Source organism: Haliaeetus albicilla, chromosome 5, assembly GCF_947461875.1.
Source record: "Haliaeetus albicilla chromosome 5, bHalAlb1.1, whole genome shotgun sequence".
In the NCBI taxonomy this organism is placed as follows: Eukaryota; Metazoa; Chordata; class Aves; order Accipitriformes; family Accipitridae; genus Haliaeetus; species Haliaeetus albicilla.
In genome coordinates this window covers 43,174,490-43,188,914 of record NC_091487.1, presented here as the reverse complement: position 1 = coordinate 43,188,914, position 14,425 = coordinate 43,174,490, and the positions used below count along the sequence as shown (strand labels likewise).

At 45.9% G+C, this 14,425-nt stretch overlaps 2 protein-coding genes across 2 annotated transcripts in view; one reads left to right on the top strand and one right to left on the bottom strand.

The window, feature by feature from the left end:
- The window catches only part of LOC138685519 (transmembrane protein 263-like), a 246,408-nt gene extending 246,122 nt beyond the window's left edge, over window positions 1-286 (bottom strand). Inside the window, exon 1 of the mRNA XM_069784461.1 lies at window positions 211-286. The gene's annotated coding sequence lies outside the window, so the exon portion shown is untranslated. The remainder of the gene's footprint in view (window positions 1-210) is intronic.
- Window positions 287-607: 321 nt separating this feature from the next.
- On the top strand, window positions 608-11,607 carry ZFYVE19 (zinc finger FYVE-type containing 19). The gene is made up of 11 exons (XM_069784459.1): window positions 608-850; window positions 1,406-1,527; window positions 2,836-2,889; window positions 3,415-3,575; window positions 4,746-4,891; window positions 5,788-5,902; window positions 6,469-6,678; window positions 7,179-7,258; window positions 7,970-8,080; window positions 9,487-9,629; window positions 11,076-11,607. The coding sequence occupies exons 1-11, from the start codon at window positions 797-799 to the stop codon at window positions 11,140-11,142; spliced, it is 1,263 nt and encodes a 420-aa protein (XP_069640560.1). The 5' UTR covers window positions 608-796; the 3' UTR covers window positions 11,143-11,607.
- Window positions 11,608-14,425: the final 2,818 nt, after the last annotated feature.

Sequence of the window (14,425 nt, the reverse complement as noted above, 5' to 3'; positions counted from 1 at the left end):
GCCTGCCGGTCCTCCCCCTCCCAATCCAAAAGTGACAGCGACTTTCGTTACTGTGGGAACATCCCAGAAAGAGAACTAGGCCGGGGCAAGGGGGCCCCTGACGGGCGGGGAGGCCGAAGCCGCCCCGTGTGCCCTCCGGGTGAGAAGGGGCGCAGGGGAGAGGCGCTGCCGAGCCCTCCCTCGTCCCCGACCCACCACCGCAGGACGTACGGAGCCAACTAATCCACCGCCATCGTCCAGAAGCCGGCCGTCGCCTCAGCCCCGCCGCCGGGCTCCCCGGCGCGCTGCCTGCCGGGAAATGGAGTCTTCCCGGGCCGCGAGCGCTGCGCGCCTCCCTGCCGGCAGGGAGGGACGGCGGCGCCAGACTACAGGTACCACAATGCATCGCGCGGCAGAACCGGATGTTTTCGCGTCCCGAGCAGCGACAGGCGGCTCCCGGCAGGCGGAGCCCTGGGCGGTGTAGTTTATCCGCGGAGAGCCGCCTAGCGGCTGGAGGCGGGGAGGGCGGCTTGAAGGACTACAACTCCCGTCGGGCCGTGCGCCGGGGTGGGGGGGGGGGGCGTCGCGTCGTGCCGCGCCGCGCTGCGCCGGCCCGGTGTGTGAGGGGCGGGAGGGCGGCCGGTGTCTCGGCCTCCCCGTTACAGATAGCCCCGGCTCGCTGCTGCGTTTGGGGTCTGCGGCAGTTAAAGGACCTGTGTGTGGGGGGGGAAACTATGCAGCTTGGCATAGGGGGGACGCAGCGCGGTGCCTGAGCGCCGGGCCGGGCCCGGTCGGCGGCCTCGCCTCCGGTAGTGCCATGGATAGCCGGTGCTATGGGTGTGCGTCCAAGTTCTCTGTCTTCAAGAAAGAGGCAAGTGTGGCTGAGGCGGGGGTCAGGACAGGCCGGTCCCGCGGGTACCTGCCCCGCAGTGCGAGGGCCTGAGAGGGGAACCGGGGGATCGCCTGGCCCGGCGCCGAGGCACGCTTCCCGGCCAGCATCGTAGCGTTGTTGTCCTTGCTTACTGAGCTGTCGTGGTGCCTAGTTTCAATGTGTCTTTTAAATGTGTGCGATTACTCCAGAAAGAAAAGGAAAAAAAAAGTCATTGGATGTCATCCCTCTAACCCAATAGTCGGTCATTGTCACTGAGAATTCACACACACGCACACTTTATTATACCGTGGGGTGAAATGGTGTCTCTGCTTCCAGCAGGAGTTATGTGCTGGTGCTCGAAGGCTCTTGAGAGTCCCCGTATCTTCAGCAGCAGCTAATGGTACAGTTCTCTTAGAAAATCAGCGTAACCCCAGCGTTATTTTTAGTGCACCTTAGCATAGGCGTTGTTCCTGTGTACAGCCAGCTAGAGCAATGGGGTGTCTATAGTGACTAGGTGATGAAGCCCTGCCCTGCCCCTCTCTTGTATCTCCGCAGTGTGGATGCAAGAACTGCGGACGGTCGTTCTGCTCGGGCTGTCTGAGCTTCAGTGCTGTTGTCCCCCGCTGTGGAAGCACTCAGCAGAAGGTGTGCAAGCAGTGTCATGGAAAACTAACTGGGTAAGATGGGAGTGTTTCTTCACCCAAATACAGTGTCCTACTTTGTGTCTTCATTTTGCATCCCAATGTTGTGTTGCAGATTTCTGCGTGAGAGCTTTGCCTTGCACTTGTGCATGCACACTGCGCGTACCCTGGAGCTTCAAGCCAGGCCATTACTGAACTGCTGTTACATGAGCTGTGCAATCCAAAGATGGAAGTCAGGATTTGTGAGGCTGTTCTGTGTGATGACAGAGTAGTCTGAAAGAACTAGGTTTAAATCTTTATGGATGGACACTGAATGCCTGTGGATATCTTAGCTAGACGAGACCAGGTTAAGCCCCACTGTGTTTTTGCCCAGAAATCTACAGCCCTTTGAAAGCACTGGCAGTCTTTTCAGATGTGTAGTAGTTGAACAGCCTGACAGTAAGATATTCAAAGTGTTACTACCTCAGTGAGCAAACAGTGACACAAATCCTCATCTGTTTAATATCAGCACTGTAGAGTTACAGCAGAAAACAATCATCCCTGACTGGATAGCAGGTAGATAATACACGTAGGCTGCAGCTCTGTAAGCTGCCTGTATTGTTCTTCATGCAAATAGCTTTCAGAACTGAAACCTTAGAACTGGAAAGTGGTCCAACAATGTTGCATTCATTCGTTACTATACAGGCCTTAGCACAGCACAGACGTCTTTGTAGCTGTGACTTCTAAGAATGAATAAAATATGCTAACTACCTTACGTAAGTGTGTAGTTTAGCAGCTCAACCTGAGTATAGCAAAGTAGAAGATAGTTACACAAGATGTTTGTGGTGTGCAGCGTTCAAGTGTGCTAGAAGATGTCATTATGATACTGTTGGTTATGTAATAATTTTTATAACGTTTTGTTTAGCTTGTGCATTATATAATTGTGTGTTTGTTGCATGCCACAGCTCCTTTCAGAGTATTCTGCTTCATGGAAGCTAATTACACTGGGAGTCTTGCCTAATTACTCTCTACTTGCTCTCTGAACTGGGAGGTGCAGGCTGTGGGAGGCAAGGGTATTTCAGTCCCACCTCCTTTGGATCACTGGTGACCACATTAAATCATATTTTGTCCAGATGCAAAACAAGTGGACCAAAGGACTAGAAATGAAGTCCCCTGCTGTCCCAGGCAGCTGTATTATTTTAATCCCTTCCATAAGCTGATCGCTGTCCATATTAATGAGGTTATGAAAGGGGCTGTACCAGGAGGTTGAGGAACGTATGCTGATTCCTCCTGAGTTGAGAGACTAGATGATTGAAGCATTGCCAGTATCCTGAGTTCAGAGAAATCGTTATTTTTGTCTTCCAGAGAGGGATCTCAAAGCAGTTCAGCAAAATGGTCGCCACCAGAAAACTACAAAAAGTGAGTTGCACTTGCCAATCAGACGGTTGTTTCTGCTGCAGAGTGGCCTTTCAGGCCCTCTCTCCTCTTCCCCTATAGAGACCCACAAAAGTGGGGGTTGTGGTGTGGGTATTTGCTTGTTCAGAGTTAGATTAAGGGTGGAGCTTTTGTTTTGTTGTTTGGGTTTTTCCTTTGTTTGTTGGGGGGCTGGGTTGTGTGCTCTTTTAAATAGACTCCTGAAGAGCCACCTGCCTATCTTTATCTGTGACTGATGGGGGTTGGCTTGGAAACAGGAACCTGGTGGTGAAATGTTCTCCTTGGAAATGGTGCCAGGTGTGCTGCTGCTGTGAGCTAAGGTTTTCCTTACGCTTGGGAGTACCTCATTGTGCCAATATGGGAGACCCTGGTACAGGAGGGAGTGGTTTCTGTTCTGTTCTACACTGATGCTCTTCAAATAGCCTGTTGGGTTCACAGGGGATATTTTCATATCTCAGGGTTCAAACCCCAGTTCTCAATTGTCATGTCTTTTTTCCATCCTTGTCACAGGCGTGTAGCAGCCTTTGAAGCTAAGCAAAACCAGCTGAAAGAACAACAGAAGGCAGCTGCAAAACCCCCAGGTCAAGCAGGCTCCAGATACCGGGGGCTCTCAAAAGAGGATAGAGCTATTGCAGAGAGACTGGAGAGGCTCAGGGAGGAAAGGAAACCAAGTGAGTTTTGGAGGATACTGGAGATATTTTGGGTGGGAACACTGCTGCTTGGGAAACATGGAACCTTGAGGGAGAGGGAAGTGCTGGGCTTTCAAAGCCTGCCTTTTTAGGGAATTGAAGGGCTAACATTGGGCAAAGCATCCATGTCCTGCTGCCACAATGGCCAGATTCTACAATTATTTTAGATTAAAATAAAACCGCTTTCTCATTTTCCATTTTGGGGGGTAAAAGGATGCGTCAAGCCCAATAGGAGCAGAATGAAATGAGGGTCTTTGGCCAAACTGTTTTGCAGAAGGTTTCCTGTGGGTCATTGTGCTGGGCAACAGCAGTGCCAGTCTCTGTGAGATTATGTTCTGGCCAGCCTTGCCTCACAGAGGAGAAAAAGGACTTTCATCCCAGTCCACAGCTGTCAGGTTCTGGGATAGCCTTGTGGGAGAATAAACTATTTAAAAAATGGTATGTGGTGTCTAAAAGGGAAAGAACACACTGCAAAGTCGTTACCTGATTATCATAGAATCATTTAGGTTGGAAAAGTCCTTTAAGATCATCAAGTCCTACTGTAAACCTAACACTGCCAAGTCCACCACGAAACCATGTCCCTAAGTGCCACATCTACATGTGTTTTAAATACCTCCAGGGATGGTGATGCAGCCACTTCCCAGGGCAGCCTGTTCCAATACTTGATAACCATTTTGGTGAAGAAATTTTTCCTAATATCCAATCTAAACCTTCCCTGGCACAACTTGAGGCCATTTCCTCTCATCCTATTATGTGCTGGGGGAGGGAGGGTTTCAGTCTGATATGCCTAGGATTACGTTAAGAGCTGTGGGAGCAATGGACTGTACTGTCTAAATGACACTTGTTTCTCTGCCTATCCCTAGTATCCCGAGTCAGCTGATTGCCAAATGACATTACCCTAATACTCACAGCTAGGAGATAAACTGTGAAGGAGGCAAGGTCTCGGAAAAAAAGGATAGCATTTAGTGTTAGGGTAGTCTCCAAGTCACTGCAGTATGACCCCCCTTTCATGTCAGGGGCTGAGGGAGGTTTTTGCTCGGGTGTTCAGAGTCTGATTCCAGAAAGAAATACAATTTTAAGAAAAAAAAAAAAAAACGTGAAGCCTTTTGTTTTCAGTAATAATCTCCTCCCTTGCATTATTTTGAATTGCAGAATCCATCCCTACTCAGGCTGAGATTGAAGCTAGGCTGGCTGCCCTGAAGGAGGACTGCTGGGGACCTGTTCCATCCACACAGGAAATGGAGGACCGGTTGGCTGTCCTTCAGGGGAGAGATCCTCCTTCCCAGGCTCCCAGACCTGTAAGCTCCCTTGGCTCTTTAGCCAGCAATGTGTTCTGAGCTGACACAGTAACTGGTGTCCCAGCGTGTTAGCTGTTCTCCCTTCTTCAGCTTTTTTGTGTCCAGGTGGCTCCCTTTAGAAATCTTTGTTTGCTGTTTGTGTCATTGCTCCAGAAGCAAATGGCCAGCCTTTACCAGTTCACTGCTTCAGTTTGAATGCAGTATGTTCCTTTAAGTCAAATGTAGTTCATGTGTTTATTTTTAGGAATAGATGTTAAGTTTTTTCCTCTCAACCCATTTGTATACCTAAGTGGTCTGATATTTTTTCAGAGCTGTTTGTCTGTGTTTGGGGCTTATCAGCCCTGCCTTCTAATTGTATCTTGTAGTTGTTACTGCATTCCAGCTGGGCAAAATCCTGTTAATTATTCCAGAAATGGAAGCACACAGTGGTTAGTCTGAGACTGCAGAGGAATGAGTAGGATATATGCCTTCAAAGCCTATATAAATGATCTTGTCTCTGAGAAATCATTTCCTCATGCTCCTTTTTCAGCAGCACTGCACACCCAACTGTTATCACAGGCCTCAGTGGGGCTGCTGACTGGCACTGTTGGGGATGGCACTTTATCTACATTGGAGGTAGTGGCATAGCTGGGGTTGCGACCCAGCAGCATGTACTCCTATACATTCAGCAGCACTTTGCCTTGTTGGCTTTTAGAGTTGTGCACATTCAGCACCTCTGAGAATGAAGCCCTGAAAGTCTTACACCAGATAACTGTGAGCTGAGAATCTCAAGATCAGTGGATGCATCTTTTTATGCTGCTTTCACCTAGGGTGATCTTGGTTACCAGACTTTTCCTTTGATTGAGTATCCTACTTTCCTCTCGTTTGCCTTTTCCCATGCCCTCCTTTTTTCTTAGGTACACCAACCTCCTGATACCAGAAGTCTGGTCCAGCAGACAGATGACCTGTTAACTCAGCTGTCTGAGGAAGTTGCCATTGATGAGCGTTATAGACCAAGAGTCCAGCCTCAAGGTATCTATTTTGGCTTCCAAAGACCTGATTCTGTCTAATAATGTATGTGCTATAGTAAGAATGGAATATGTGCCTCCCTATCTAGCTTACAGGTGAGCTGGGTGTCCGGTTTGTCCTTATCTCCCCCTTATGACTCCCAGATTGACCAAGAACAGCCATCTGACTCCATACTGGGTCTCATTGTCTTTGCTTGGGAGATGGTTCCTTCTTCTCAGGGTTATATTATTCAGATTGCTCCTCTCTGTTCCTCTAAGGTGACGCTTCCCTGGGGAGGAGCTGTTGCTAACTCCTAACACACCTGTGCTCTGTTACAAAACATCGGAATCTGGGATACCATTATCCTCCTAGCTGCGGTGCTTTCTCTGTAATCTCACTGTAAACCACAAATTAGTTTGCTTTCTTCTCTTCGTGTACAGTGCAGATCCTACTGCAGCATGCCTTCTCCCATTATTACCCAGATTAATGGAGAGCAGTGAGCTGCTCTCATACCATTGCTTTAGTCGTGTTGTCTGTGCCAAAGGACATTGCTGCTGAATCACCAGCATGTTCTGTCTGTCTGTTTGCAGCTGTTAGTAGCCAAAGTTTGAATGATCTCAATCGGGAAAGTGAAGATTTTGTTTGTCTTGAAAATCTGGACCCAAAACAGCGGGAGGAAGAGAAGAATAAACTTCTGGCAGAAGCTGCTGCTGAGCTGCGGGAAGAGAACACTAGGCAGGAAAAGATCCTACAAGTTGCCAAGAGACTGGCAGCACTCAGAGGCGAGGACCCAGAGAAAGGTGGGTAGCAGACAAAAATACAGTGCCAAGAGGGGAACCAAGTTCTTGTGACAGTTTCTTTTCTGAGAGGTGTTTATCCATTTAATTCCTCTGTTCTGCAAGAAACAGACTGTCATTTGGTTCTGTCTGTAAAGTACAGGTTGGTTCATCATGAAATCGGTATGAAAGATCTTAGTTGAGGGTAAAGGCCAGAGCTCTGAGGTCAGACTGCTTTGTCTTGCACCCTTCTTTGAGGTAATTCTAGCATACTCTGGTGAGGTTAACAAAGCTTTTAAAAGCAAAGCTCTGATTTTGGTGGGGATTTTTTCCTTCCCTCTTCCAAATATTAAAAACAAACAGTAAGGCCCTGTTTGAAGAGTCCCCATCTGAAAAGGATCTGTCTGTGCCAGAGCCAGAATGCCAAAAGCAGCTCACACCACCAAGGATTGTCTGTGGCACATAACTGGGCACAAGGTTTGAGGCAGGTGTGGGACATAATCTCCTGTCTCTTGCTCCTACAGTTACACTGGAAACATATAAACTGCCTGACAGTGATGAGGAAGTGGCTGAGGAGGAAGCCATTCGCAGAGTGCTAAAACAGGTCAGAAGTGGCAGTGGTGGCCTTGTTTATCTTCCTCTCAATTATTCCCAGTGTGTGTGTTACCTGGTGAGCGTGCAAAGGATGTGTTTCTGTTCCTGGACAGAGTTTCATTCCTTCCCCTCCTAGTGCTTTTCCAATATTAGCTCCCATGGGCCAGTCAGCTACATGCGATTGACAACATTACTTCTAGTCTGTCACACTGTCTCTCATTCACACTTAGTGTCTCTTTATGGTGCATGTCTCCAACCCCACTCTGCTGGTACTTCCTTACTTCTTGTTTCATCTTTTCCCTCACCCAGCTAGAACGTGGATATGTGTGTGCTGTTTAGCACAGCTTATGCCTAGTTTTCTCTCTAAAGTGTCTGTGAATTGTCTTGCAGGCAGACATGAGCTTTCTGTGCTTAAGTTTCTGCCTGATTACAGACCACACGTGTGTGATTAGCATGGTGTTGAGGGTCTGCTGATAGCTGCACTGCAAAGCAGAGTGTGTTAGCTGAAGGTCTCTGCTGCTACACTGACTGTTCACAATGTACACACAGTGTTCAGAGTGCAGAGCAAGCTCACATCTGTCTGGATAACACCAGATGTATTTAGACTTGTCATCTCCCATTACTGTATGAGAGCAAGGAGAAGGCCAGGAGATTTAGAGCCTAGAATGATGTTCCCAACTGTGTTTGAAACAAGAGGCTTCTTGCTTTCTGTTGTTACCAGCTTGCAGAGGAAGCAGCCCTGGATGAAGCAAGTGGATTCAACATTCCTCCAGATCAGACCACACAAGCAGGAGCCTCACAACAGAACCTGCATAAGAAAGCGAAGCAAAAGGTCAGTGAGCTGGTCAGGATCTCTTGGAATGACATGTTCCAGGGTCTCAGGATAGTACAGTTCTGCAGCAAAAGTTTGTTCTATCCTAAGCTTGATGCAGAAAAAAAACCAACAACCAGCTTCTCCAGAGCAGACAAGCTGAGGTGGCTCCTGCAAGGCTGACCAGCCCTGAGTGCAGCTGTGAGTCATCCTTGTACTTTTAAAAGGAATTGCTCCCTGGAATACAATTCCTTTCAGGCTGGCTTTCTGCTGAATGGGATGGTGTCCTCTAAACCCAGAGAAGTTAGCACAGACCTTGCAAGATAGATATTAGAGAAGGGATTTTTGACTCACCAATAGAATTAGACCAAGGCGGCCATGGTCTAGTACCATACAGCTTGAATCAGGGTAAGTGGGAGGTTTGCCAGTGCTTTCAGCATGCGCAGAGTAGGACCTCTAGATAGTAATTGATTGTGTGTTCTCATATAATGTCAGAGGAAGGAATTAGTAACAAGATGTCCTATGCTCAGAATGGAATCCAGCCTATTATGGAAATACATACACCTTCTCCAAAGTATATTACAAGAATTAAATGGACCTGTGACTCACAGACACCTGACAGGCCTGTCCCCAGTGGAAGAAATTATTTAATTGTAAGCATTATTGAAAACATCCATCTCATAGGTATGCCACCTTGCACTTCTGGGATTACTGATGTAAAAGATAGTGCCATCTTACTGCTGTTGTGTTAGGAAGCTGCCTTTGCCAGTGTCCAGGCACTGTGTCCCAGTATGTGTATGGCTGTTCAGTTCCACAACAGTTCTCTGTAAAACAGAAGGAGATTATAGATGGCCTTATGGATAGATTTTAGATCATGATTTCAGAAGATCTTTTTGGCCCAACCTCAGGTAGAAATCAATAGTAGGGGCCTTTTGGCAAATCATGTCCTTTGTCCCCCAGTTTTCTTTCTACAATAGGTAGAAAACAACTCCCCACTGCTTTTCCTTCCCACATAACTGCTTTCAGCAAAACTGCTTGATCGCTTGCTTTTGCAGCAGGGATTGTCTATCACTTGGTATTGCTGTGGTGCCTGCCAGAAGATCTGGGCTTCATGCCCTTAACGCCGTATGGACAATGTTGGTGTATATTGCTGTAGACATTAAATGAGGGGGAATACCTGTTTACCTTCCGAGCAACATAGGTTCATGAGCAAATGATAGGGAGTACCTTGGGTTTTTATTTAACAATCTAGATACATATAGAGCCTATCCTTGTGCTCTGGGAAGTTCATCTCACAAACTTAGAATCAACAGTGTGAACTATAGTACATATGATATGTCATTGTGGCCATCATGCGTTACAGTGAAAGCCCTGTATTGTCTCTGCTGGGATTTGAATTCTGTGTGTCTGTTTTCTTTCTGAATTAGAGCCAGATTCCCATCACCACTGCTCTTGCCAGGGCAGATGACAGCGATGAGGATGAGTTACCCTGGTGCTGTATCTGCAACGAAGATGCCACTTTGCGCTGCCATGGCTGTGACGGGGACCTCTACTGCCAACGCTGTTTTCGGTAAGTCTCACAATTCCTCTTGGTCTGAGAGGTGGGTCACAGGTAAGCTTGGCTACTTCAGTTTGTTCTTCCCATTGGGCAGAAAAGCAGGCAGTAGGAGGGAAGATTTGAGGAACACGGATCTGAGCTGAATGCTAGTCATTATGGAAATACTTTACACGATCAGTAGTTATCCCAGGCTTCAGGGACTAAACTGGTCCTAGACAGAAATGTTCTGTCTGTGCTGCTCCAGTGCATGTTTGGACACATTGTCTGAGTGTTCTCTGGGGCAGCTGATGTGCTGAATTGCGTGGGATGGGATAAGTGAGGCCATTGTTCAGTGACTCCTATGGCTTGTTAATGACATTGATGGATGATCTGGGCTGGATTCCCACAAGAGGAGAGATCAGATAGTAAAAATTCCTGTGGCTTTTCCTAGGTTGAGACTCTGCGGTCTTAAACCATATAAAAAAAAATTTGTTGAAATATGTGTGGGTGAACCTTTTTTCCTCAGTCAGGCCTTGCAGCAGCTATTGGTTCTTAAACATCTGTAGCTTTATTTTTGACAAAAAAGTTGCATGTATCAGATTTGGAGGGTTAATTCCTTTGAATAGAAAGCTATTCCTCACAGCTTGTGTGGCTTCTCTTTTTCATGCCTCAAAAGTATTGGGTAGTTGGCTGTGTTCTCAGATTAGTGCTGGATGACATTTAGACAGCAGGACGCTAAGAGTCTGGTTGGGATAGTAAGAGATGCTTTTGTGTATATTCCCTCATTTCCTGCAAATGTTTTTGTAGAGAGATGGAAATGGAGTTGGGGGGGAGAACACATGAAAATGGTAACAAGACGTATGACTGGCAATGATAGATGATTAAAAACAAAACAAACAGATAAAAGAAACAAAACAAACAGATAAAAGTATCAGACAGCAAACATCAGTAAAAGCAGAATCAGCAGTCTGGCAGGTAAGTGAGTGTATCAGTTGCATGCTGCAGATGCAAGCTTGTGTCTTACTCAACACTGCCTGCTTCTGAGCATGGTTAAGACAGCTGCCAATACACTGCATTTTAGCCACAACAGTTATTTTTTGGAGTTGTGCGCAGCAGACTATCATTTTGACTGCTATCGTAGGAGTTGCTAATGCACCTGGGAATCACAGACATGGTGCTGAAAATGAGCCACCAGTTACGTGAATCTCTCAAAGAGGGGAAGAGACGGAGACACCTATTGTCATTTCCCATTTCAGCAGGCAAGGATGAGCAGAACTTTCCACAAAGTACCTCAGAGGTTTCTGTTACAAGCAAATATCTAAAGTAGTCAGTCCATGTGGCTGCCAGTCAGGTCCTCACAGATAACCCACGGGATAGGTTTCTAGTTAAGGGCTGCTGGGAGACATCTTCTGCAGTGGCTAAGGGTGAGTTCCGTGCCTCAGTATTTACTTCTGACTGCACTTTGTGTTTGCTTTTCAGGGAAGGCCATGATGAGTTTGACCTGAAGGACCACCACACCTCCCGCTATCAGCTTCCTTGCAAGTAGAAGTGATCACACTCTTCATGGGTAGAAAAGGAGATGGAGAATGGGAAACGAGAGGAGTCGGCCAGATGGGAAGAGTCCAAGTGGATTTGCAGCCAAAATGGGTGATGTTTTGGACAGTTAAAGGATATGCTGTAATCTGAGAGAGGTTTGGAGGATGTGTGACTTTGTCCTCACAGATACAACCAGCGAAGTGCAGCGTTTGCTGTGCATGCTTGGGGATAAATGAGGACGTGATATGAGGAGGTGGATACAAGTCTATAAATACAGACGGTAAGGCAGTATGGGTAGCAGTAAAGATGTGTGTTTAAGGCAGTACTGACTGGCTGCTAAGTAACTTCCTGCTTTTGCTAACAGCTTACACACTGATTCAACGGGCAACGAAGCACTTTGCACTAAGAAAACTGTCTACGTCGTGATCACTTGTGTGATGAGAACTTCCAAAGCATAATAAAAACTATTTACGGAGGCCTGTGGTTAAAGTCTCTCCTCGAAATGCCTGATAGCCCTTTACAAAATGTTGCCTTCTTGTAATGGTATGTTAGTCCTAGTGGCAAGTGGCTTAGGGAAAGAAATGAAGGATCATGAAGTCATCAGAAATGTTTCTGTGGTGAGGCTGAAAAAGGTGCAGGGGCTACTCTGCCTTGATGGGCAGTGTTGCTCATGTACTAGAAATGAAGGATGCTTTGTAACAGTAATCTGCTACTGATGCACAGCACTGTGATCTGCAGTGGCTGTGCTGAGGTTCCATGTGGTCTGCAAGAGCAGTGTGTTAGTCTGCAAGAGTTGTGTATTAGTCTGAAAGCAGGGTTTGGCTCTTTATTATTTGGTTGCCTGGTAGGACAAAGATGTTACCTGTGTGATGCTTTTTATCTGATTATGAGAGAAGCTCAGTTTAATAGGCTCATATCCCTCCCTGGAGTTGGTCTAGATGCAAGTGGCACTTGCCAGTGACCAAAGCACCCAGAATTGCTTCAAATACCTGACTAAACTTGCCCTAAATTGGCTGTAATATCCCATCACGATGAGCTCTTCCCAGGACTGTAATGTGACTTCCAAGAGAGCTGTCTAACGTTGACAAAGTCCAATGGCAAAAAAATCAAGTATTTGCCTTTGACAGGGAGTTTCCAATGCATCTTGCCTGTCTGGTTTGACACTGCCGCTCCCAGCTGTCTGCCCTGCCCCTCTACTTAAAGTCACAGCCTGTGTAGGTGAGTTGACAAAAACAGTGCACCTCGGCCACCCCTGGTCAAAGCACAGCAAATGAATTAAACTACTGCTGAAGATGGGTTTGTGTTAACATGCTGGACTGGATCAGGCCCTTCAACAGAAACCTGTATCAGACAGTATAGAATAGTAATACTGCAGGTTAATACACTAAAAATTGCAAGTGTATCTGGCAGTGCCATCAAAACTCTTTCTTTGTTAGGAGGAGTGGCAAAACCTGACTCCTGTGGAGGATCTTCTTTCTCCTGGCAGTCCTTGCTTCACCAGTGCCTGTCTCTTTGGGACACGTAGATAGGAAAACTACTTGAGTTGTTCCAGTGCAAGAGCTCACAATGAGCCCTGTGTTACACAAAATTTAAGTAGAGAGTTACTGCCCTGAGGAGCTTGCAGTCTTAAAAACAAAAACAAAATGCTGTTTTGGCTTTGTGTTATTGTAGGAATGACCGTTTTTCATTGCTATTTGACCTGGATAATTAGTCTGATAGCAAGACAGCCCAATTCTGTCTTAGGTTAAATCCTTTGTGTTTCACATGTACAGGAGAAGTTGCAAATACCTCTTCTTCTATCTCTTCTAAGACTGATCCATTCCTTTGGGCTTCAGCCTGTGTCCTTTCTAAGCAGTTAGTAGACATTTTAATTCTTGCTTTACAGCTGGTTGTTGTTTGTGTTTGATTTTTTTTTAATATCTTGGTATGAGCTGGTGCCTTACTTGCAACAATGCTTCATCAGCCACAGCCAAACTTTGAGCTCCTTGTGCAGTTAGGCAGCCTGTGTCTTGTAAGCCCTGCCCTCTTCACATCAGTGGAAAAGGAGCAAGTTACAGCCAGAAGCAGTTTATTTAGTTTCCCAGATTGGGTTCTGTGGGGTCATCCCAAGGAATCCAGAAATGCACCCAGCCCAATACCTGAAATAGAACTTAGTCATACATGGAAGAGTCTCTTCAGTCAAACACACATGCTGATGCTTTCCCTGCACCACTAGTGGACATTTTTGTGGCTGCTGAGCTTTCTGCATGTAACTGGCCATTTCAGTGGCAGCCCAATCACTTTCCCCTGGAAAGCCATTCCCACTGTAGCTGTTGCCTGAGTGACCTCCATGTAAGAGGGGTATCTAGATCAGCTGTCTGCAGGAAGCAAACCTAGCTGAATCTGTTATTGTGAAATAGGAATGCTGTATGACCTTTAAGTGGGCAGTGTACTTATAGCTGTGTTGCTTACTCCCTGTCCTTGTCTTTGAAAAGGTGCTGGTAAACAAGTAAAGATACTGGTAAACAATCAGTTCGTGACAGGCCAGATCAACTTCAGTCATAGGACTGAAGAAAGCTTGGTATCTTCAAGAAAGAGATTCAGCTTCTTTGCTTCTGTCTTTGTAGCATGCCATGAAGGCACAAGAACATTTTCTTTCCCTCTCAAAATGTAGGCTCCAACCCAACAAGAATTCAAAATGATGATAACACAACATTGAACTCAGATTAGCTTACCAAGAGAGGTCTCAACTTAGTTAAACTGCATTAACTTGCATTTGCTGTGGTTTACAAGCATGCATGTTGCCTCAAATGCTGTAACATGGTCATGTGTCCAAATGTAGCAGCCAGAATATTTTTAAAGGCAATGTAAGTGTTGATCATAACTAAGGGAAAACTGCATTAAAGGTTATTTTATACACCTTCATAAACCTTCAGTTAGAAAAGCACATGAACTTTCATCCATTCCTGAGTTTTCTTGGTATAATCAAGAGGGCAAAGTTCCTTTAAAGAAACATTCTTACACAGTATATATATACCAGACATTACAGCCTTGTGATAGTGCTGTGAAACAGCAAAGTTAACTGGAAGCTGTTTGTAAAAAAAAAAAAAAAAAAAAAATCCAAACAAAAAAAACCCCCAAGCCCCAAACCAATCAAAAAAAACCCCCCAAACCAAACTGAATTTAGTCTATCCTTATGGTCTAGGCTGAGAACTGCCAAAAAGTAAATAAAAGCAAATATTATTTATTTTTGCAAAATAAATAAATACAAAAAAAGTAGTATTATTTACTACTTTTAAAAACTAAACAAAAAG